Genomic DNA, 22368 nt, shown 5'->3' on the forward strand with positions numbered 1-22368 from the left:
GGTTTATGTTGGTTATTTATTGGGTATTTACAAACAAGCACATGCAGGGGTTTGACAGTGACATACACTACAGGGCACAGTACTCTACAGTATATGCAACAGTGAGATAGGCTACAGGGCAGGGCAGGCTACATCACACCAGAGAGAGAGAGAGAGCTACAGAACCCACTGCTACACACACACACACACACACACACACACAGGCACATACTCACGCATGTGCGAAAGCGAGGGCACACACACACACACACACACACACACACACAGAACCTCAGATAGATAGAGAGAGAGAGACAGACCAGAGGGGACAGATATAACAGAGCTATATACCTTTCAGAAACCCCAAGATCAATAAAACAACACATCCAATAAATTAACAGATTTTCATACAAATGCATTTAGGCTATAATGAGTCATCTCGCACAATGGAAAATATACCTGAATCAACAAAAAAGAAAACAAAAAGAAAATAATTATTGTCAACACACTCAAAGTTTGTTTCCAAACAATGTGTATTTCCTGATATTATTCCACATTATCTTTTATTTATCCTGCAAATTAAGTGATGCACCTCACGAACATCTAGGCATTGCACACAAATTCCCCAAGAGGACACCACAGTTGTAAAACTCTTTGAGGATGCTGTTTTCAATGTTAATTCTTTCCTATAAGGTTGTCATAGCGACACTAACCTCATGCTACATGGCTTATTGGCACGGTAACCTTTAACATGAGCTTTTCTTGACCAATCAAAAGAGAGGTACTTTATCATGAGTCTTTCCTGACCTATAAAGAGGTATTCCTTATTACATGTCTCAAGTATTCTGGATTCAACCTTCTGAACACACAAGAGTAACTTGTGACAAATAAAAAAAAAAAAACAACAGTTCTTTAAACCACAAGCCTTTGAGTAGTACATCATATGCATAGTCATCTATACCAAAACCCACATAATAGCTACCAACCAAAAGATAAGATACTAACCAACGTACTGTTAATGATAAACATTGTAATCAACACATTATCACTTTGACGTCTACTACCACTGTTGATAATATTAATAATGATATTCTTACATGGTTAAACATGACAGGTAGGGTAAGTTAAATATGACAGCCAAGGTACTTTACCATAGTGAAGCGATTAGCCTCTGACTCAAATAGGTAGACTTTACAGTAGAGTTATAATCAATAAATACATCGGGGATTACTGTAACTTGCTGCTTCAGCTGTTAACTGAGATGGTGTAAATCAGGGATGCACAACTCCAGTTCTTGAGGTCCAAAGTATATTGAGTTTTTCATTCTAACCTTTTAATCAGTTAATCATACGAGGGCAACCAGAAATGTGACATTTCTGGCCATTCAATTACACTTGATCAATCTAGTAACAGGAAAAAACAAAAGCCAAGACTGTTGTCCTTGCAGATAGAGTTGTTCACCCCTGGTCCAAGTTGACAGAGGTTGTACTGTAAGTCCCTGTGTGTGTTGAAGGTACAAAGCTTTCATAGGTACTGAGTATTTGTTTGAGATTGAAGAGGAGTGGAGTGATTGAGCTACAGCGTTGCTATGCCTGTGATAGTAAACTGTGTAATAACATGATAATAGGATGTCCTCTAGAGACTGTATGTGTCCGATAGGTATTCTGTTGCATTCACTCAAAGCATTCATAATACAGTGCATACAGTGTTTAAACATATGATATACTAAATCGAATGGTGATACGGATATGAGGCCAAGACAATGCCAAAACATACAACAGACTAGGAAGAAGCCACTGGATTCCATACTGGATTTATCCACACAAACACACATTTGCAGTCTGTGTATCACTCTCAGTCTGTGATTATATCATTGTGATTGGTGAGTTAGAGATGGAGGGAGAGCAGCAAAGTAAAGTATAGATCACTTATCAATTAGATTTCTTCAGTGAACTATCGTTTATGTTTTACCATCTGTTATCTCTTGTTTATCTATCTATCTTGGTTAAAATCAATTTTATATTCATATACTTATATATATATATTTGTATGTATATTTATACAGTCAAATAGTTATCATTTAAACCAACTATTAATAGTAGCAGAAACATGTCAACACACACAAACCAGGCGATAGAGGTGAGAGGTCAATTAGGGTGATAGGTCAATAGAACACAGAACACAACTACGGTTCACTACGTTACTACTGTACGCAACAGGAGCTACAGTCCAATACTCTAACATGGTTTCCTTCACTCCTTAGCCTGGTAGCCAGATATGTTTCTGCTTCAGCTAAAGACGGAATTGGCTTAAGCAGCAAAAGATCCTTCTACCAAACTATCACTTGTTATCTTTTCATAGTTACTGCTGATCTGATCTAGCTTGGATAAGATAAATGTGATACAGTGGGAATTCCACATGGTACTATCCAATCATTTTCAGATCAGTGGCCACTCAGGAAAGGGAGTAATGAATGAAAGACATTTAAAGGACTAGTTCACCACAAAAATCGAAGTTGAGGCTCATCCAAGAAAAGTGGTCTAAATTCAACTTGAGTCCGTATTGCATGCCATCTGTTGTTAAAAAAATGGTGCAAAGTTCTAAAATCTAATTAATTCCACCTAATTAGATAGAATAACATAGCGCCAATTATTTCCATTCATTTGGGATTAAAGCCTGAAGATTTCTGCCGATGTACGTATATAGCCAGAATCTACACAACAGATGGTGTGGAATATGCACCCAGCATGACTTCCGACCAACTTTGATTTTGGTGTGAACTATTCCGTTCAGAGTATTGGGACCTTACAGCCTCTCACTGTTTGCCTAAACTGTTTTGACTTCTTCCTCCCTTCACCAGATATATCCAACCAATCAGAACTGCAATCAGGCAGTTGAAGTCACATGATGAGGGAGGCGTAGCCAATGGGCACCAGCCCCTCTTTGTCTCCCTGACGACAGCGAATCCAGTCGTGGTCGACACCTCCTAAAACGACTAACTCTTCCCCCTTTTGGAAGCTCAGCTCTGCCCCTGTGCCGGAGTGGTCACACAGCGTTCTGACTGACCTAGAGAGAGAGACAGAGAGAGAGACAGAGAGAGAGAGAGAGAGAAGTGTGAAGTTGCTGATCATGGAGCTGGAGCTGTATAATATGATATTCAACCTCTATAACCTCAATGCCATCATTATCATCATCACCTCCACCACCAGATGCTTACTGCACTGTACCTAAGGGGTCTTGGTTTATCCCTGGTCTCCTCTGTCTCTATCTCTCTCTCCGTAACTGTCTCATTCTCCCCCTGGTACTGCAGCGGCCTGCTCTGTTTAGGGGTGGAACTGCTGGTCACCATACGGGTCAGAACAGACACCCCTGGAGCCAGCCACTGGGAGGGACGCCTAGAGAGAAAGACACAGATATAGAGAGACAAAGAGGGGGAAAGGGAGAGATAAGGGTGAATTAGTAGGTAGTGTGATTAAAAATCCTGTCCATCATCACACACAAACACAGATAAATATATGCACATATTGCATCAGCTCACCTGGTGGCAGGTGTGTGTGTCACAGGGTTACTAGGGTCTTTAGAGGCTCCAAACAACCGTCCAAGACCCCAAGGGACTGTAGCAGCAGCGTCTACCCGAGGAGGGTCAGCCCTGGCCGGGGTACTGAGCCCAGCCCCCTCGGTCTGAGCCTGGAGGTCTGGAGGATCCCTAGTTATTCCCTCCAGGCTCTGGTTCTGTCCTCCCGGAAAGCTGAGCTCAGCCAAGTTTTGGCCCAGCCGGCCCCCCCAGCGCACCACAGCCCCCCATCCCTGCTGGATGACCTGCAAAGGAAACAACTGATCAGAAAAGTGCAGTGGCCTTAAGAACACACACACAAACAGACGCAAACACACACACACAATCCAGAAAATAAAAGACTCATTGAATTCTAATCACCTGTCCTGCCTGCTGGGAGAGAGTGACTTCCTCAACACAAGGCGGCGCTAGCTCCTTAAGCTCCTTCTCCTGCACCCACAGCAACTGAGGACTCGTCTGCCCAAGACTGACCCGGACCTTTACAGTCGGATTAGCCAGGGATGGTGGGCTTGTATTACCATTGGCTGCTTTGGGTTCAGCATTCCCAAAGTCCAGTTCTGATAGGCTCTCGAGGTAGCTGCTACCCCGCCCCTTGGAGGCGGAACCCCGTGGCGAGAGCCTAAATCCTAGATCCTGATTGGGTGGGCTGGGGATCTCTGGGCTGTGATTGGCTGGCTCAAGGTGATGGTGCTGGAAGAGCAGGTCAAGGTTAAAGGTCAGGAGACTGAGGGGTTGCAGCAGGAGGAGGAGCTCCTCAAAGAGAGGCTGACAGGAAGTCATCGACAGCCGCATGAAGGATGAGGGCCGATAGAACGTCTCCAACACATCTGAGGAGGAGAGACATAAGTGATTATACGGGTATAAAAAGCAGCATGTCAACATGCAAGCTTTGGCAACATGTCCTTTAGGCTTTAGAAACTTACCACTGCATGACTGAAGGTGGGAAAGCCAGAAATCCAGAAGCTTTATGCTGAAAGAATGAAGGAGTTAGCAGGTGAACAAAGAGAGAAAGGTTCCCAAAGGAGAATACATTCACATCATGTTATCAATGGACACTTCAAATATTGCAAATAGTGATTTGAAAAATGATGTAAATACTTGTTATTTGTTTTACTTGTGTCTCACACTGATCTTATTTCTATGTACATTAGTAGCAAATCCCTTTCGTCATGTATACTGATTCAGGGGCTTTTTTAAGCTCTTAGGGACAGGAAGTAGGACCAGGGCTTACTTGAGCAGGCCGAGGAGGAAGGAGTTGAACCTGTGTTTGCTCTGCCTGAGCTGGGGCAGTTCTCCTACTCGAGCCTGCAGATTGTACAAGGCCTGGGTACTAGGGCCTGAAGGAGAGGGAGAGAGGGAGGGGGAGGGGAACAGTTATTTGCCGAATTGTATTTCCTAAGTGTAATTGATTGAATATGTTCCTGCGTTCTCAGTTTTGGCAGAGTAGGACACTGACTTGCCAATAAAGCTGATTAAACTGAGTTGAGAGGGACAGAGAGATGGAGGGAGAGTGAGATAAAGAGACAGGAGACTACAGGAAGAAAGAAAACAGTTGGATTTGGCAGAAAGAAACAAATCAATATCTAATCAATATGTCATGTTGCCTTCAACCTCACCACATTGATATTGAGAATGAACAAGTGGTGAGATCACAAGGGTAGTGAAAAGATGAGAAGAAGGTAGGGGAAAGAATGATATCAGTGTTTGGAAAGAGAGATGACAGACATGTGGGTGACTCAACAATGCAACAAAAATTAGCAAAACCAAGGTAGAGAGAGAGAAGGGGGGAGGGCATTGAAAGAGAGGAAAGGGTATGGGCAGCATAATAAGCATACACTAGCTACAGTACAGTATGTACTGTACTTTCATCATGTTTGGAGGAGTGAGTGAGATGGTGAGAGAGAGAAAGAACGATTGAAAGAAAGGAGAGATTATAATGGCTACAGTATACACCCATCATGTCTACTCTGTGGTCTCCTGTCATCATCCGTCTGTAGTGTTTTTGTCTTTTAGTGTTTCCTACCTGGCTTGGTGGAGGCCTGGACGAGTCCCCAGGCTGAATTTGGCCTTCTGCCTGCGATCAGGTCACTCTGGTGGGGCTTGAGGCCATCGGACAGCAGGCTGCACAGGGCAGGGCAGAGACATTGGAGCACCAGACGACCCAGAGACGGATTCACACTACTGTCTCCTGATAGGGCCTGGAGACAAGAGGGGAAGGAGAGGAGAGAAAAACAGGAGGTGTGGAGGGAGAGACGAATGGGGAGGGGGGGGGAGGGTGATAGAGAGGATGGGAGAAGAAAGATGAAGTCAGAAAAAGTGGGTGACAGGAGGGAGGTGCAAAGGCATGGAGAACAGAGAGCAATCGTGAACAGAGAGAAAGAGGGAATGATGAGAATTGTGAGAGTGAAGAAGAGAGATTCAGGAGAGGTAGTAGGAAAGGGGGCATGAAGTTAGTACATATTACGTTTTGACTAATGAACAAAAGAGAAGGATATTCGAAGGCATTCTAGCACCTTATTGACTAAGAGAGACTGAGGGAGAGGGAGAGATGGAGAAACAGAGAAAGAGGAGAGAGGAAAAGTAATTCCATTGTTATTTAATGGATTATTATGAACATTTTCCTAAATATGAGACTACTTGGAAGTTCTTCCAGCTATACTGCTCTGGAGTGGTCAAGATCATTTAATTTAACCGGGGTGAACACAACCATGGCTTCTATAGGTATAATTTGACATTTTAGTATCTCTGATACAGAAAGTCAATAGGACAATGGAGGGGGGTTTCTTGGAGGTTGAAACTGTGGAGACAGACTGACCTTCTGCACCAGGGTCCTGGAGGTGCTGAACTGTGCCAAGATGGCTTCCACTGCCACACTGACTGCACTGACCAGAGCTGGGGGACAAAAGCAATACAATCAAGATTATAGGTTACACAAAGTAGTACACCAACACTTGAACAAACACACACATTATGAAAACAAGAAAACTGCTATCAATTAAATCATGTGACCATGACTGTGTGTCTACTGAAACTGTACAGTAAGTGACTGTTTGCACACCTCTTTTTTCCTGAAGGTACAGAGAGGGACCTGCCAGAGGTGCCTTCACATCATCGCCCATCCAGGAGGTCCGCTCTCTCTGTTCAGAGCCAGCGAATGAGATGCTGCGAATGGCTGAGATCACAGAGAGAGAGGAGAGATAATGTACAACCTCCCTAAGTTAGTATCAAGCATCATATATCATCAATGTCGTAGAAGAGAGCAATAGGAATGCTGTTATCCCACAGTGAGTATTAGTAGTGGTGGTAGTGGTAGTAGTAGTAGTAGTAATAGGCAATTAGAAGGATGTTGTAGTAGTAGCTGGTAGTAGTAGCAGTAATGAAATCCTGGCATTTCTGGGGAAGACTTCTTCTTTCCCATCATCTAGCCTATATCTGTAAAGACATATGCATGTGACAGACAGGGTCCCATTCTGAGGGTGACATACACGTACATGGGAAGCAGAACACTGGCCATGCATTAACCTTGAGGCTCAGGTGAGACAGACAGACACACACATACACGTGTAACGAAGGTAGCAGTACATTCTTTAGTTTGACCATGTGATAACATTTATATATGTGCCGTAGAGGCACATAAGTTATTTTCTAGCCTTGTCTATTGCCATTATCCACTAAATGACACGCGCACACACAAACATACACACACGCACGCACACAGAAGCGTGATAATAATACTCAAAGTGATGCCATTATTATCATTGTTCAAAAGAACCTGCAGGTGTAAGCTGTGTTAGGTTGTGTATGAAATCCAAATGAGTCTGTTTCAACACAGAACGACAATGACAGAGAGCTCCAATCTACAGACAGGTAGGGGCTCCACCTAAGAGAATATAGTATACACATTGTGACAAAAAGTGATGACGTCACATAATTTATGAGGCTGTGGCCCCTCCCACAGGATGTAGATCCGTGAGAATGGAAGGTATGGGTTAGGAGGGAGGGGTGGGTAGGGGATGTGGAGGGGGCCCCCCTGGGGGGCCCTGAACTGCCTGAAGAACCATCGGGGGTTCAGCTAAAGTTTGTCACTGATAAGGGGTGTTGGGAGGGGTGGTGATGACTTTATGTGGCATACAGGCATCTATGTCAAAATTGCATATGAGGCTTAAAATAAAACTTCAATACAGGGGGTTAAAATGGGCAATTAAAAAATGGTTAGGCTGCTACTCTAGTGCTAGTATTGTGTTCAATAATGAAGGGTTAGGGTTAATAAAAGGGGGTTTAAAAAAAAAGGTTCATTTTTTAAAAAATGTTTAGTTTCAAACGAGGGGTCTGCCACAGTGGCACGGACGTGACGTTGATAAGATCATGTGTTTCCAGGGTAAAAGGTGTATATATATATATATATATATATATATATATATGATCCTGTGTGAGAGCTGTAGTAGTGGTTGTGGCTGTATGACTGTGTCTAAAATGGCTTCTACAAGGAGGATGGGGGAAATGGAAGGGTGTTTAATGATCCATGAGACATGGGTGTGAGGCTAAGGTGTTCTGTTGTTTGTAAAATTAGTTGTAGCATCTTGACATTTTTATGAGGCTGTGGTCACCCCCCGTAGGATGTAGAACCGTGAGAATGGATTGGTTGGATTAGGGGGGAATCACTGGGCCCTGAACTGTCTGAAGACCGACCGACCGAGGTCCTGCTAAAGTTTGCCTCTGATAAGAGCATGTGTTTCCCTGACAAAAAGATGTATATATATGTGACCCTGAGAGCTGGTCACAAAGGCCCAAAGACTTGTGACAGCGGCATCTGATCAATCTCTCTCCACCATGGAGGTGCAATTGTGTGGAAATGGCTGTGTGTTCTACCTCTTGTTACCTGTTCAAGTGTTAGGGTAACATCACACTGCTGGTCATTTCCTCATAATTACACGTGATATATCTATCTGATAGGCATCGCTTGAGTCTTGTATTGAGGTTCAACGTTTTTCAACGTTTGCCATGTGGGACAGTGAACCGGCATTCTGTAATCCTAGTTTTTGTAAGCTATCCTGAAGCATGTTCTAAATGTTTTTTCAAGAAAAAAGTGGCTTGAAAGTCTTGGGATCTTTAGCATTGAGCTGTAAGACCCAAATTGTTAGGAAAGTATTTGTTGGTCGTACAAAGCTTTTGGCTTTTTCCTTTTTTTCTACATGCCAATGGAACAGCATTTTTAGCACCTTTTTTTTTTATTTGAGATGGATATGGGAAGTTTAGAAACCAATGATGGATAACAATACAATCTGACTTAAAGAAGCGTATTGCATATCTTTGAATATAGACATGTTGCATATGTAGGTATGTTCGCAAGTAACATGTCAGTAAAGAAAAGGGTAATGAAAGTCATAGCAGCTCACCACCAAAAATCTGAATTTGACTATGGGTATTGTCTCTTATTTTAACCCTTGGCTTGACATTTTAAATGTACAACATGTACCGCTATATTCCCATAGACCCATATAGAGTTCATGAAAAGTATCACTAATTTGGTTCGTTATCTCACAATTTGTTATTTAGGTCGATTTTTAGGATAGAACTTGAGTTGCTGGTATTATTGTGGGAACTCAAATCAGTCACTCAGCTTTTTCTATAGGATACCCTCATCAATGCAGAATATGTGCTTGTCCAATGAAATGTGAATGTTCTCGTTTCAGTACGCTGAACGCTTCATCTTTCACTCCACCGTTTCCTAAATCATTTTACCTCATATCCTTTGTTCATCCTAAATTTGTTTCTAATACTGCTTATTCATGTTTTAAGTTACCTATTTATGCCAGCACCTTAGATTACCAGACCTGTACAACATTTGATAACAATGTTATTTTTGCACTAAAATAAAATGACTTTTGGAGCTATTGCTTGAGTTGAGTCTAGTGTGTTTCAGATGGTTGGACGTTCAGATTGTTCTGTTTTAGAGAGGAGAGGTGATGAGGGCAGGTGGATGTTCATCATGAAGCTTACTTTGTTTAATACCAGGCTAGTTTGTCTGGTGAGACCACACCAACTCATTGCATAGCTTGTTAACCAACTGGTCCCGGATACACGTAATGTACGTGCACTACTAATTCAGAAATTCATTTTTACACCCAATGGTCGAGAGGGATACTAACTAGCCAAATAGCATGCAGTGGGTGATATTACAGAGAATAATGCCTTTAATGTTTTATTACAGAAATAACTGCCAATAGGTTGTCATTGAATCTCCCCCCATAAAATGTTGCTGTTCATTAGTTATGATCTCAGTTTTGAGCTATGGTGAAGCGTAACAGTGCATATGCAAATCATTGTGAAACTGACATTTATTTTGACTTTTGTTGGACATTCAATATGTAGGCTAGGCTATATCTTACTGGTTGTTTGTAGTCTGTCTGTCTATCTCTAGTGTGTGGAAAGTATCCAGCAAATTGGTTCTTCGATGAATATGTGTAGGCCTAGTACTTGTTTCTGTGGTCACCGAAACTATAGCATTTATAGAGAAGTCAAGCTGCAAAAATGCATCATGGAATGTTGCCACTGGCCATGCAGATAGAACTAGTTACATATCAGGATGTAGTTGAATTATCTGTCAACCTGTACATTTTTCATCGTTGGGGGACTCAGTTTATCTGAAGCTAATCTATTTCCAGTGAATGGATATGTTCATGGGTGTGTGTGTTGTCATTCCAATGAGGGATAAGTGTTTAATTTGAGAGTGACCTGAACAATAGCAAGCCCAGGATGTAAATAATGAAATCACATTTAAATCATACATGCACCATTTCTAGTCTAGTACTTGCATAAAAACTAGGCTTAAGGGTGCCCTCTGATCAGATCTTGACAGTTTTTAGGGAAAAGGCACATTTAATTGCGAAAGAGTATGGTTATGAGGGGTCTGTTTTGTTTAACTAAATGGCATATCATCATGGATATCATAGACCAATTCAGCTCACCAGTAGGCACATTTCACGTGCCTCTGTTGCTTGAATGCAACAATTGAATTGGATTCAATTGGATTGTCTGTTGATCTTTTTTCATCATGCTTAATCGAGTTGTTGGGAGTGTTTTAGAGATTGTTTAACGTCGTCATTGCTCGGCTTTACCCTTTGTTGGTTTGTATGACTTCTTCAACTGGTCCCTACATGGATGTCTCAGTTCAGTTGTCAATCTCCATTCAAAATGGGCTAAGAATAGTATAGATGGATGCCTTTTCCATATGACCCATATTTCTCTGTGTTGCAGAAGGACATTCAAGCAAACAATGTTAATAACAAAATGAAACGTGAATCTGGGTTTGCACTATTGTAGGCCTATAGCCTACTGCTGACCATCTAAACATCTCCTAAAAGTATAATGTCAGATATATAGGCACAGTAATGCCTCTCTTTGCCTTTCTCCTATCTTCCCCTGAAGAGCTAACCGCCCCCTTATAGTAGAGTATAACTTATTTTCTTAATTCAAAGGTAACAATAGGTAACACTGAATGTACTGAAAGCCAGAGTGTTGATATACTTTAAGAAATGACGTATCCATCTGTAATATGCGTATTATGCATGTTCATTAACTTGAACTTATTGACCCCTCAAATTGGGATAGTAAGAAGTCGAAGTTGTCTTTGTTTTCTGATGTCTGTTCTCTGGCAAAAATTGACCCTAAGAGTGAGACTGATGGAACATTAGTCATGTTAGTCGTTGAATAGGCATCTACTAGAAAGATTGAATTTGAGCTGGTGCGAAGATTGGTCCTACTTTGTATTGCCTGTTGAGGTGTTGTAATAGAGGAGCTGTTACCATAGTTGCGGTGTCGTGTGATCTTATTGTATGTTTAATTTTGGCTTCAGCTTTTACTATTCATATTCCCATCAGACGACAGTTTTTTCCTCAAGTAACCAACAGAAACAATTAATGTTTGGCACCTTTTGCGGAATGCCTGAAAATGTTATGGTTATCGTTAAACCCCCTCTACAACCTTTAATACGCGTAATGGCTCCATAACAATGATGCTTCTCGTACCGTTGTCCGTTATGGTTTATGAGTTGACTTCTCTTGTATTTTTGTTTGTTTAGCTTATGTCTAGATGTTGCTCTTTTATTCCCCAAAAATATGTATGATGGCTTCTGCAGGCCCTGCTACAGTATGATGGTCTCATATCTCACTCTGTTTTGAGTAGTCAACATTTTATTTTATTTTATCAGGTCTTTTTTGGTTGCGTTCATTTGGAGAACTATGATCGTCGTCACGCAGAGCTTGGCTCCATCCATCCATCGACTCGCAGCGACTCTATCCTGAGAAAGTACGGTTGCAAAAGAAATCGGAGAACTTTCGTAGAGCTTCCCCAAACCGAACCAATGCCATATAGCTGAATTACATGCAACATGCAAGACACCATAACTAATAATGCAAGGTATTTTGTATCTTTCCGAAAGCATTGAGGGCTTCAGAGTAACTTGGTTTTTTATATACCAACTTGGAAAATTACCTCAGAAAGGTCTCGGGTGCTAGTGTTGTATATCCCTAATTTAGGATGACAAAGATCAATTTTAGTGACCAAATGACCCAAGCCAATACTGTGTACAAACTTTATCATTTTACTTCCTTTAACCTTTAGTTAAGCAAAATTTGTAATTATGGATGAACTTTGAATGTATGTACATTAAAGTTCATGGGACCAAATTTTGTAATTGGGAGTTCAAGTCTCAATGTTGTTATGTACGCATGCAAATCCTCCCTTTTTAAAATGTAGTAATACTGTAACTAAAACAACCAATGAACGCTCAGCAGACACTGAGTTGGGACTCATTTGTGTGGCAATATAAGCTGTAGTCATGACTGGATGATATATTGATGTACCAATGAAATGGATATTTAGATTTGCAATGAATCACTATCAATATTCCTGCAATATGTTTTGGTAGTATAAATAGTGGGCTGCGGATTGGAAGAAAGAGGCATGTTGATGGGATGTTGTATGCAGAGCAATAATGACTAAAGTCTGAGTTGGAGTTATGATTTGCTGAGCAGTGTAGATGGGCCAACGTTAGGTAAGATGCATGGCAGGTATCACTCTGAGCGGTACCCTGGCCTGTGGTCTCCAGCACGTCTTGTGGCAACTTTCATTTAACATTTAAGCATTGGTAGGAGGTCATCTAATTAATTGAATATAGGTTACCTGTAACTTTGCAAACCTATAAGTAGTGTTTTTAGTGGTTCGTAGATGGCTTATAGATGCCACTGAGTGATCATCAAGGATCTAACATCTGCATCTTGAAGTGATGTTATGCAGTGCCGCAATAAAACCAGCGAGGCTTTTCTTGCCCTTTGCCATTTAAAGCTGTTTGTTGCAACCAGAAAACGACAAGAACAGTAGCACGCTATTCATTATCCAAATTTGATACAGTTTTTGATATGACGATAGATGTATTTTTGCATGCTACATTTTACAAAGGGAATACACATTTGAAATTACTTTTCTCAATGTATTTGTGACATGATATACTGATGTAGTGACATATATCGGTTATTCAAGAGATCAATCGATTGAAAGGCACTGTACAGAGAAGGTTGTGGGGAAATTAAATTAAAGTTCTTATGTCATTCTTGATGTCTGAGCTGAAAGCATCCTGCATGTTATTGTTTTATGTGTGCCTTTTCAGAGATTTCCTTTCCACCTCCCATATACTGGGGTTGCCATCCCTATTTCATTTACAGTGCCACATAAAATAATTTCTACACTAATTATCATGCAACCTTAAAAGTGAAGACGCTGCATAGAACGATCAGTATTTGTGTTTTGCACTTTCAAAGTAGTTTCAAAATTGCCCCACTTAAGGTTGGGCAAACTGACAAAAAACAACAATAAAAGACGAGGTAATTTAAGCTATCGATAGGAATTATAAGGAATAACATGACTTTGAAGAGCTTTTCTAAAAAGGTAAAAGATATATCTATATATATATATCTATCTATATAGATAGATATTCATATATATTCATGAAGTATCTCATAAACCTGATATATGCTGCATTGACTTTTCTCATTTCTTTTTTTCTTATGTGTGCTTCATATTATCCAATAAAAAATTGTATTTCCCCTTTTTTGAGAGGTTTGATCATCACCTAAGGCTGTGCACTGGCCATGCAAAAGCTATTTTCTGATTAAGGAGGTCTTGAACAACATGTACTGCTACATGTTCACTGTCAGATGGAATGAAAGGGTATGTATGAATCTGAAGCGGAATGGTTACGTAGGATTATGTGTAATTTATGCAATGGTTAACATTACATTTGATCAAAGGAATATTTCTAAATTGTAGCGACGGTACTTTCCATGTTTTGCTTTGTAAGGATGCTGTATGTGTCCATATAGCCTAAAATCAATGAGGACTTAATGTCCACCAACACAACTATCGGGTACATGGCGACTCCATGCTGTTCAATGTGACTGGTGACTCAGATATTGCCGTGAAAGGGCTGTATCTGCTACTGTGTCCATCCCTGTCCTATTCCCCCGCACCTTTGGCTTAAGATAGCCTTAGAACTACACATGGAGTACATTCTTCTCGTACATTTGGCCTTAAAAGTACAAAATTATGCACAAGAAATCCACAACTTGCAAGAGAGCTTGATTCCCATAGACACTTCAGAAACCATGTCATGCGTCAATGCCATATATCTACCTCCTATGAATGTAATTCATATGAATTTCTGAAGTGTCTATGGGAATCAAGCTCTCTTGCAAGTTGTGGATTTCTTGTGCATAATTTTGTACTTTTAAGGCCAAATGTACGAGAAGAATGTACTCCATGTGTAGTTCTAAGGCTATCTTAAGCCAAAGGTGCGGGGGAATAGGACAGGGATGGACACAGTAGCAGATACAGCCCTTTCACGGCAATATCTGAGTCACCAGTCACATTGAACAGCATGGAGTCGCCATGTACCCGATAGTTGTGTTGGTGGACATTAAGTCCTCATTGATTTTAGGCTATATGGACACATACAGCATCCTTACAAAGCAAAACATGGAAAGTACCGTCGCTACAATTTAGAAATATTCCTTTGATCAAATGTAATGTTAACCATTGCATAAATTACACATAATCCTACGTAACCATTCCGCTTCAGATTCATACATACCCTTTCATTCCATCTGACAGTGAACATGTAGCAGTACATGTTGTTCAAGACCTCCTTAATCAGAAAATAGCTTTTGCATGGCCAGTGCACAGCCTTAGGTGATGATCAAACCTCTCAAAAAAGGGGAAATACAATTTTTTATTGGATAATATGAAGCACACATAAGAAAAAAAGAAATGAGAAAAGTCAATGCAGCATATATCAGGTTTATGAGATACTTCATGAATATATATGAATATCTATCTATATAGATAGATATATATATATAGATATATCTTTTACCTTTTTAGAAAAGCTCTTCAAAGTCATGTTATTCCTTATAATTCCTATCGATAGCTTAAATTACCTCGTCTTTTATTGTTGTTTTTTGTCAGTTTGCCCAACCTTAAGTGGGGCAATTTTGAAACTACTTTGAAAGTGCAAAACACAAATACTGATCGTTCTATGCAGCGTCTTCACTTTTAAGGTTGCATGATAATTAGTGTAGAAATTATTTTATGTGGCACTGTAAATGAAATAGGGATGGCAACCCCAGTATATGGGAGGTGGAAAGGAAATCTCTGAAAAGGCACACATAAAACAATAACATGCAGGATGCTTTCAGCTCAGACATCAAGAATGACATAAGAACTTTAATTTAATTTCCCCACAACCTTCTCTGTACAGTGCCTTTCAATCGATTGATCTCTTGAATAACCGATATATGTCACTACATCAGTATATCATGTCACAAATACATTGAGAAAAGTAATTTCAAATGTGTATTCCCTTTGTAAAATGTAGCATGCAAAAATACATCTATCGTCATATCAAAAACTGTATCAAATTTGGATAATGAATAGCGTGCTACTGTTCTTGTCGTTTTCTGGTTGCAACAAACAGCTTTAAATGGCAAAGGGCAAGAAAAGCCTCGCTGGTTTTATTGCGGCACTGCATAACATCACTTCAAGATGCAGATGTTAGATCCTTGATGATCACTCAGTGGCATCTATAAGCCATCTACGAACCACTAAAAACACTACTTATAGGTTTGCAAAGTTACAGGTAACCTATATTCAATTAATTAGATGACCTCCTACCAATGCTTAAATGTTAAATGAAAGTTGCCACAAGACGTGCTGGAGACCACAGGCCAGGGTACCGCTCAGAGTGATACCTGCCATGCATCTTACCTAACGTTGGCCCATCTACACTGCTCAGCAAATCATAACTCCAACTCAGACTTTAGTCATTATTGCTCTGCATACAACATCCCATCAACATGCCTCTTTCTTCCAATCCGCAGCCCACTATTTATACTACCAAAACATATTGCAGGAATATTGATAGTGATTCATTGCAAATCTAAATATCCATTTCATTGGTACATCAATATATCATCCAGTCATGACTACAGCTTATATTGCCACACAAATGAGTCCCAACTCAGTGTCTGCTGAGCGTTCATTGGTTGTTTTAGTTACAGTATTACTACATTTTAAAAAGGGAGGATTTGCATGCGTACATAACAACATTGAGACTTGAACTCCCAATTACAAAATTTGGTCCCATGAACTTTAATGTACATACATTCAAAGTTCATCCATAATTACAAATTTTGCTTAACTAAAGGTTAAAGGAAGTAAAATGATAAAGTTTGTACACAGTATTGGCTTGGGTCATTTGGTCACTAAAATTGATCTTTGTCATCCTAAATTAGGGATATACAACACTAGCACCCGAGACCTTTCTGAGGTAATTTTCCAAGTTGGTATATAAAAAACCAAGTTACTCTGAAGCCCTCAATGCTTTCGGAAAGATACAAAATACCTTGCATTATTAGTTATGGTGTCTTGCATGTTGCATGTAATTCAGCTATATGGCATTGGTTCGGTTTGGGGAAGCTCTACGAAAGTTCTCCGATTTCTTTTGCAACCGTACTTTCTCAGGATAGAGTCGCTGCGAGTCGATGGATGGATGGAGCCAAGCTCTGCGTGACGACGATCATAGTTCTCCAAATGAACGCAACCAAAAAAGACCTGATAAAATAAAATAAAATGTTGACTACTCAAAACAGAGTGAGATATGAGACCATCATACTGTAGCAGGGCCTGCAGAAGCCATCATACATATTTTTGGGGAATAAAAGAGCAACATCTAGACATAAGCTAAACAAACAAAAATACAAGAGAAGTCAACTCATAAACCATAACGGACAACGGTACGAGAAGCATCATTGTTATGGAGCCATTACGCGTATTAAAGGTTGTAGAGGGGGTTTAACGATAACCATAACATTTTCAGGCATTCCGCAAAAGGTGCCAAACATTAATTGTTTCTGTTGGTTACTTGAGGAAAAAACTGTCGTCTGATGGGAATATGAATAGTAAAAGCTGAAGCCAAAATTAAACATACAATAAGATCACACGACACCGCAACTATGGTAACAGCTCCTCTATTACAACACCTCAACAGGCAATACAAAGTAGGACCAATCTTCGCACCAGCTCAAATTCAATCTTTCTAGTAGATGCCTATTCAACGACTAACATGACTAATGTTCCATCAGTCTCACTCTTAGGGTCAATTTTTGCCAGAGAACAGACATCAGAAAACAAAGACAACTTCGACTTCTTACTATCCCAATTTGAGGGGTCAATAAGTTCAAGTTAATGAACATGCATAATACGCATATTACAGATGGATACGTCATTTCTTAAAGTATATCAACACTCTGGCTTTCAGTACATTCAGTGTTACCTATTGTTACCTTTGAATTAAGAAAATAAGTTATACTCTACTATAAGGGGGCGGTTAGCTCTTCAGGGGAAGATAGGAGAAAGGCAAAGAGAGGCATTACTGTGCCTATATATCTGACATTATACTTTTAGGAGATGTTTAGATGGTCAGCAGTAGGCTATAGGCCTACAATAGTGCAAACCCAGATTCACGTTTCATTTTGTTATTAACATTGTTTGCTTGAATGTCCTTCTGCAACACAGAGAAATATGGGTCATATGGAAAAGGCATCCATCTATACTATTCTTAGCCCATTTTGAATGGAGATTGACAACTGAACTGAGACATCCATGTAGGGACCAGTTGAAGAAGTCATACAAACCAACAAAGGGTAAAGCCGAGCAATGACGACGTTAAACAATCTCTAAAACACTCCCAACAACTCGATTAAGCATGATGAAAAAAGATCAACAGACAATCCAATTGAATCCAATTCAATTGTTGCATTCAAGCAACAGAGGCACGTGAAATGTGCCTACTGGTGAGCTGAATTGGTCTATGATATCCATGATGATATGCCATTTAGTTAAACAAAACAGACCCCTCATAACCATACTCTTTCGCAATTAAATGTGCCTTTTCCCTAAAAACTGTCAAGATCTGATCAGAGGGCACCCTTAAGCCTAGTTTTTATGCAAGTACTAGACTAGAAATGGTGCATGTATGATTTAAATGTGATTTCATTATTTACATCCTGGGCTTGCTATTGTTCAGGTCACTCTCAAATTAAACACTTATCCCTCATTGGAATGACAACACACACACCCATGAACATATCCATTCACTGGAAATAGATTAGCTTCAGATAAACTGAGTCCCCCAACGATGAAAAATGTACAGGTTGACAGATAATTCAACTACATCCTGATATGTAACTAGTTCTATCTGCATGGCCAGTGGCAACATTCCATGATGCATTTTTGCAGCTTGACTTCTCTATAAATGCTATAGTTTCGGTGACCACAGAAACAAGTACTAGGCCTACACATATTCATCGAAGAACCAATTTGCTGGATACTTTCCACACACTAGAGATAGACAGACAGACTACAAACAACCAGTAAGATATAGCCTAGCCTACATATTGAATGTCCAACAAAAGTCAAAATAAATGTCAGTTTCACAATGATTTGCATATGCACTGTTACGCTTCACCATAGCTCAAAACTGAGATCATAACTAATGAACAGCAACATTTTATGGGGGGAGATTCAATGACAACCTATTGGCAGTTATTTCTGTAATAAAACATTAAAGGCATTATTCTCTGTAATATCACCCACTGCATGCTATTTGGCTAGTTAGTATCCCTCTCGACCATTGGGTGTAAAAATGAATTTCTGAATTAGTAGTGCACGTACATTACGTGTATCCGGGACCAGTTGGTTAACAAGCTATGCAATGAGTTGGTGTGGTCTCACCAGACAAACTAGCCTGGTATTAAACAAAGTAAGCTTCATGATGAACATCCACCTGCCCTCATCACCTCTCCTCTCTAAAACAGAACAATCTGAACGTCCAACCATCTGAAACACACTAGACTCAACTCAAGCAATAGCTCCAAAAGTCATTTTATTTTAGTGCAAAAATAACATTGTTATCAAATGTTGTACAGGTCTGGTAATCTAAGGTGCTGGCATAAATAGGTAACTTAAAACATGAATAAGCAGTATTAGAAACAAATTTAGGATGAACAAAGGATATGAGGTAAAATGATTTAGGAAACGGTGGAGTGAAAGATGAAGCGTTCAGCGTACTGAAACGAGAACATTCACATTTCATTGGACAAGCACATATTCTGCATTGATGAGGGTATCCTATAGAAAAAGCTGAGTGACTGATTTGAGTTCCCACAATAATACCAGCAACTCAAGTTCTATCCTAAAAATCGACCTAAATAACAAATTGTGAGATAACGAACCAAATTAGTGATACTTTTCATGAACTCTATATGGGTCTATGGGAATATAGCGGTACATGTTGTACATTTAAAATGTCAAGCCAAGGGTTAAAATAAGAGACAATACCCATAGTCAAATTCAGATTTTTGGTGGTGAGCTGCTATGACTTTCATTACCCTTTTCTTTACTGACATGTTACTTGCGAACATACCTACATATGCAACATGTCTATATTCAAAGATATGCAATACGCTTCTTTAAGTCAGATTGTATTGTTATCCATCATTGGTTTCTAAACTTCCCATATCCATCTCAAATAAAAAAAAAAAGGTGCTAAAAATGCTGTTCCATTGGCATGTAGAAAAAAAGGAAAAAGCCAAAAGCTTTGTACGACCAACAAATACTTTCCTAACAATTTGGGTCTTACAGCTCAATGCTAAAGATCCCAAGACTTTCAAGCCACTTTTTTCTTGAAAAAACATTTAGAACATGCTTCAGGATAGCTTACAAAAACTAGGATTACAGAATGCCGGTTCACTGTCCCACATGGCAAACGTTGAAAAACGTTGAACCTCAATACAAGACTCAAGCGATGCCTATCAGATAGATATATCACGTGTAATTATGAGGAAATGACCAGCAGTGTGATGTTACCCTAACACTTGAACAGGTAACAAGAGGTAGAACACACAGCCATTTCCACACAATTGCACCTCCATGGTGGAGAGAGATTGATCAGATGCCGCTGTCACAAGTCTTTGGGCCTTTGTGACCAGCTCTCAGGGTCACATATATATACATCTTTTTGTCAGGGAAACACATGCTCTTATCAGAGGCAAACTTTAGCAGGACCTCGGTCGGTCGGTCTTCAGACAGTTCAGGGCCCAGTGATTCCCCCCTAATCCAACCAATCCATTCTCACGGTTCTACATCCTACGGGGGGTGACCACAGCCTCATAAAAATGTCAAGATGCTACAACTAATTTTACAAACAACAGAACACCTTAGCCTCACACCCATGTCTCATGGATCATTAAACACCCTTCCATTTCCCCCATCCTCCTTGTAGAAGCCATTTTAGACACAGTCATACAGCCACAACCACTACTACAGCTCTCACACAGGATCATATATATATATATATATATATATATATATATACACCTTTTACCCTGGAAACACATGATCTTATCAACGTCACGTCCGTGCCACTGTGGCAGACCCCTCGTTTGAAACTAAACATTTTTTAAAAAATGAACCTTTTTTTTTAAACCCCCTTTTATTAACCCTAACCCTTCATTATTGAACACAATACTAGCACTAGAGTAGCAGCCTAACCATTTTTTAATTGCCCATTTTAACCCCCTGTATTGAAGTTTTATTTTAAGCCTCATATGCAATTTTGACATAGATGCCTGTATGCCACATAAAGTCATCACCACCCCTCCCAACACCCCTTATCAGTGACAAACTTTAGCTGAACCCCCGATGGTTCTTCAGGCAGTTCAGGGCCCCCCAGGGGGGCCCCCTCCACATCCCCTACCCACCCCTCCCTCCTAACCCATACCTTCCATTCTCACGGATCTACATCCTGTGGGAGGGGCCACAGCCTCATAAATTATGTGACGTCATCACTTTTTGTCACAATGTGTATACTATATTCTCTCACCTAGCCTGCCCTCAGGGGGAATCAGGGGGTAAAGGCTAGGGGTTGTTTTCAGACTGGACAAGAAGAGAGAGAGAGAGAGAGAGAGAGAGAGAGAGAGAAAGAAAGAGAGAGCGAGAGAGAAAAAAAAGAAAGAGAGAGAGAGAGAGAGAGAGATATCTTACTCAGCGCGCGAGGCAGCGGTGGAGCCTGGACGAGTTTTGGGGGTGTGGGGGGCTGCCTGGGGGGTATCGGGGGGTAGAGGTAGGGGTAGTAGAGGGGTGCAGCTAGGGCAGGGAGGGTGTGTGAGCGAGGGAACAGGGGTGAGCTGAGGCCTGACCCATCCAGACCCGGAGGGGGGGCTCCGGACCGATGGGGAGGGGATAGAGCCCCAATTGGGGAGAGGCGGGGTGGGGCACCTCGGTGCAGGGGGCAGTTTTTAGGGTGGTAGAGGTACCAGGTAGGTAGGGGAGGGAGGTCTTTAGAGGCCTTGGTTGTGTTGCTGTTTTGGTCTAGGTGATGGGACGTGTGTGTGTGCCGGTCTGGACTACCATTGTACGAGTCCATGTCACTGTGTGTGTTTGTGTGTGTGTCTGCATGTCCCAGCAAGCCAACAGTGTGGGTGTTGGCGTATGTCATCATCGCATCAATGTTTTTATACGGGGTGGTGCAGCCTTGTGTGTGTGTGTTGCTTCTGACGGAGGTGTGTAAGTCAGTGCGTGTGGGAGTCTGTTTCCCTGAGTCAGTGCAGTAGAGAGAGTCAAAGTTACTGATGGAGTCACTTCTAAAGCCATACTCTAGGTCTGCTTTGGTCTTATAATCATTCACGTAACGATACACACAGTCTATGTTGCTTTTAAAGTCGTTTCCATAACGATACATGCCGTCTACGCCTACATCATTCATAGAATCATCAGCATAGTGATATACAGAGCCTGTGTCAAGCTTTGAATCAGTTCCATATCTGTAAGCTGAATCTCTGTCTGTGTTTGGGTTGGTGCAGGCCTGCTGTGTAGAGTGGTGGTTAGAGGGCTGTGTAGTGTCTAGGTGAGTGGCCTGCTGGGTAATGTAGTGGTTAGGGGCCCTGGCTCTGGTCTCTGTTTCTCTGAGGGCCACGTGATTGTGTGGCCTGGGGGGCGGTCGGGGAGGAGAGCTACAGTAGCCTGGGCGGAAGGGGGGGAGGTCAGAATGGAGGAAGTAGGGAGGGGGCCGGGAGAGGGAATAGGCAAGGGAGAGCGGGGGAGAGGACACTACTCGTCCAAAAGGGTTTGGGGTTCAAGGCGGGGGGGGGGGGGGGGGGTAGGGGGGGTTGGGGCGGTGTATGTGGCAGGTGGGCGGGGGTAGA

At 41.0% G+C, this 22368-nt stretch overlaps 1 protein-coding gene across 1 annotated transcript; it reads right to left on the reverse strand.

Moving 5' to 3' along the window:
* Window positions 1–7: 7 nt before the first annotated feature.
* Window positions 8–21905, reverse strand: rusc1 (RUN and SH3 domain containing 1; the record flags this gene model as incomplete). The annotated part of the gene is made up of 11 exons (XM_083678640.1): window positions 8–3045; window positions 3207–3374; window positions 3518–3798; window positions 3914–4380; window positions 4477–4523; window positions 4785–4890; window positions 5577–5751; window positions 6369–6445; window positions 6612–6725; window positions 21209–21310; window positions 21794–21905. The coding sequence occupies 11 exons, from the start codon at window positions 21903–21905 to the stop codon at window positions 2880–2882; spliced, it is 1815 nt and encodes a 604-aa protein (XP_083534766.1). The 3' UTR covers window positions 8–2879.
* Between the last annotated feature and the right edge of the window lie 463 nt (window positions 21906–22368).

Source organism: Argentina silus, assembly GCF_951799395.1.
Source record: "Argentina silus genome assembly, chromosome: 10".
In the NCBI taxonomy this organism is placed as follows: domain Eukaryota; kingdom Metazoa; phylum Chordata; class Actinopteri; order Argentiniformes; family Argentinidae; genus Argentina; species Argentina silus.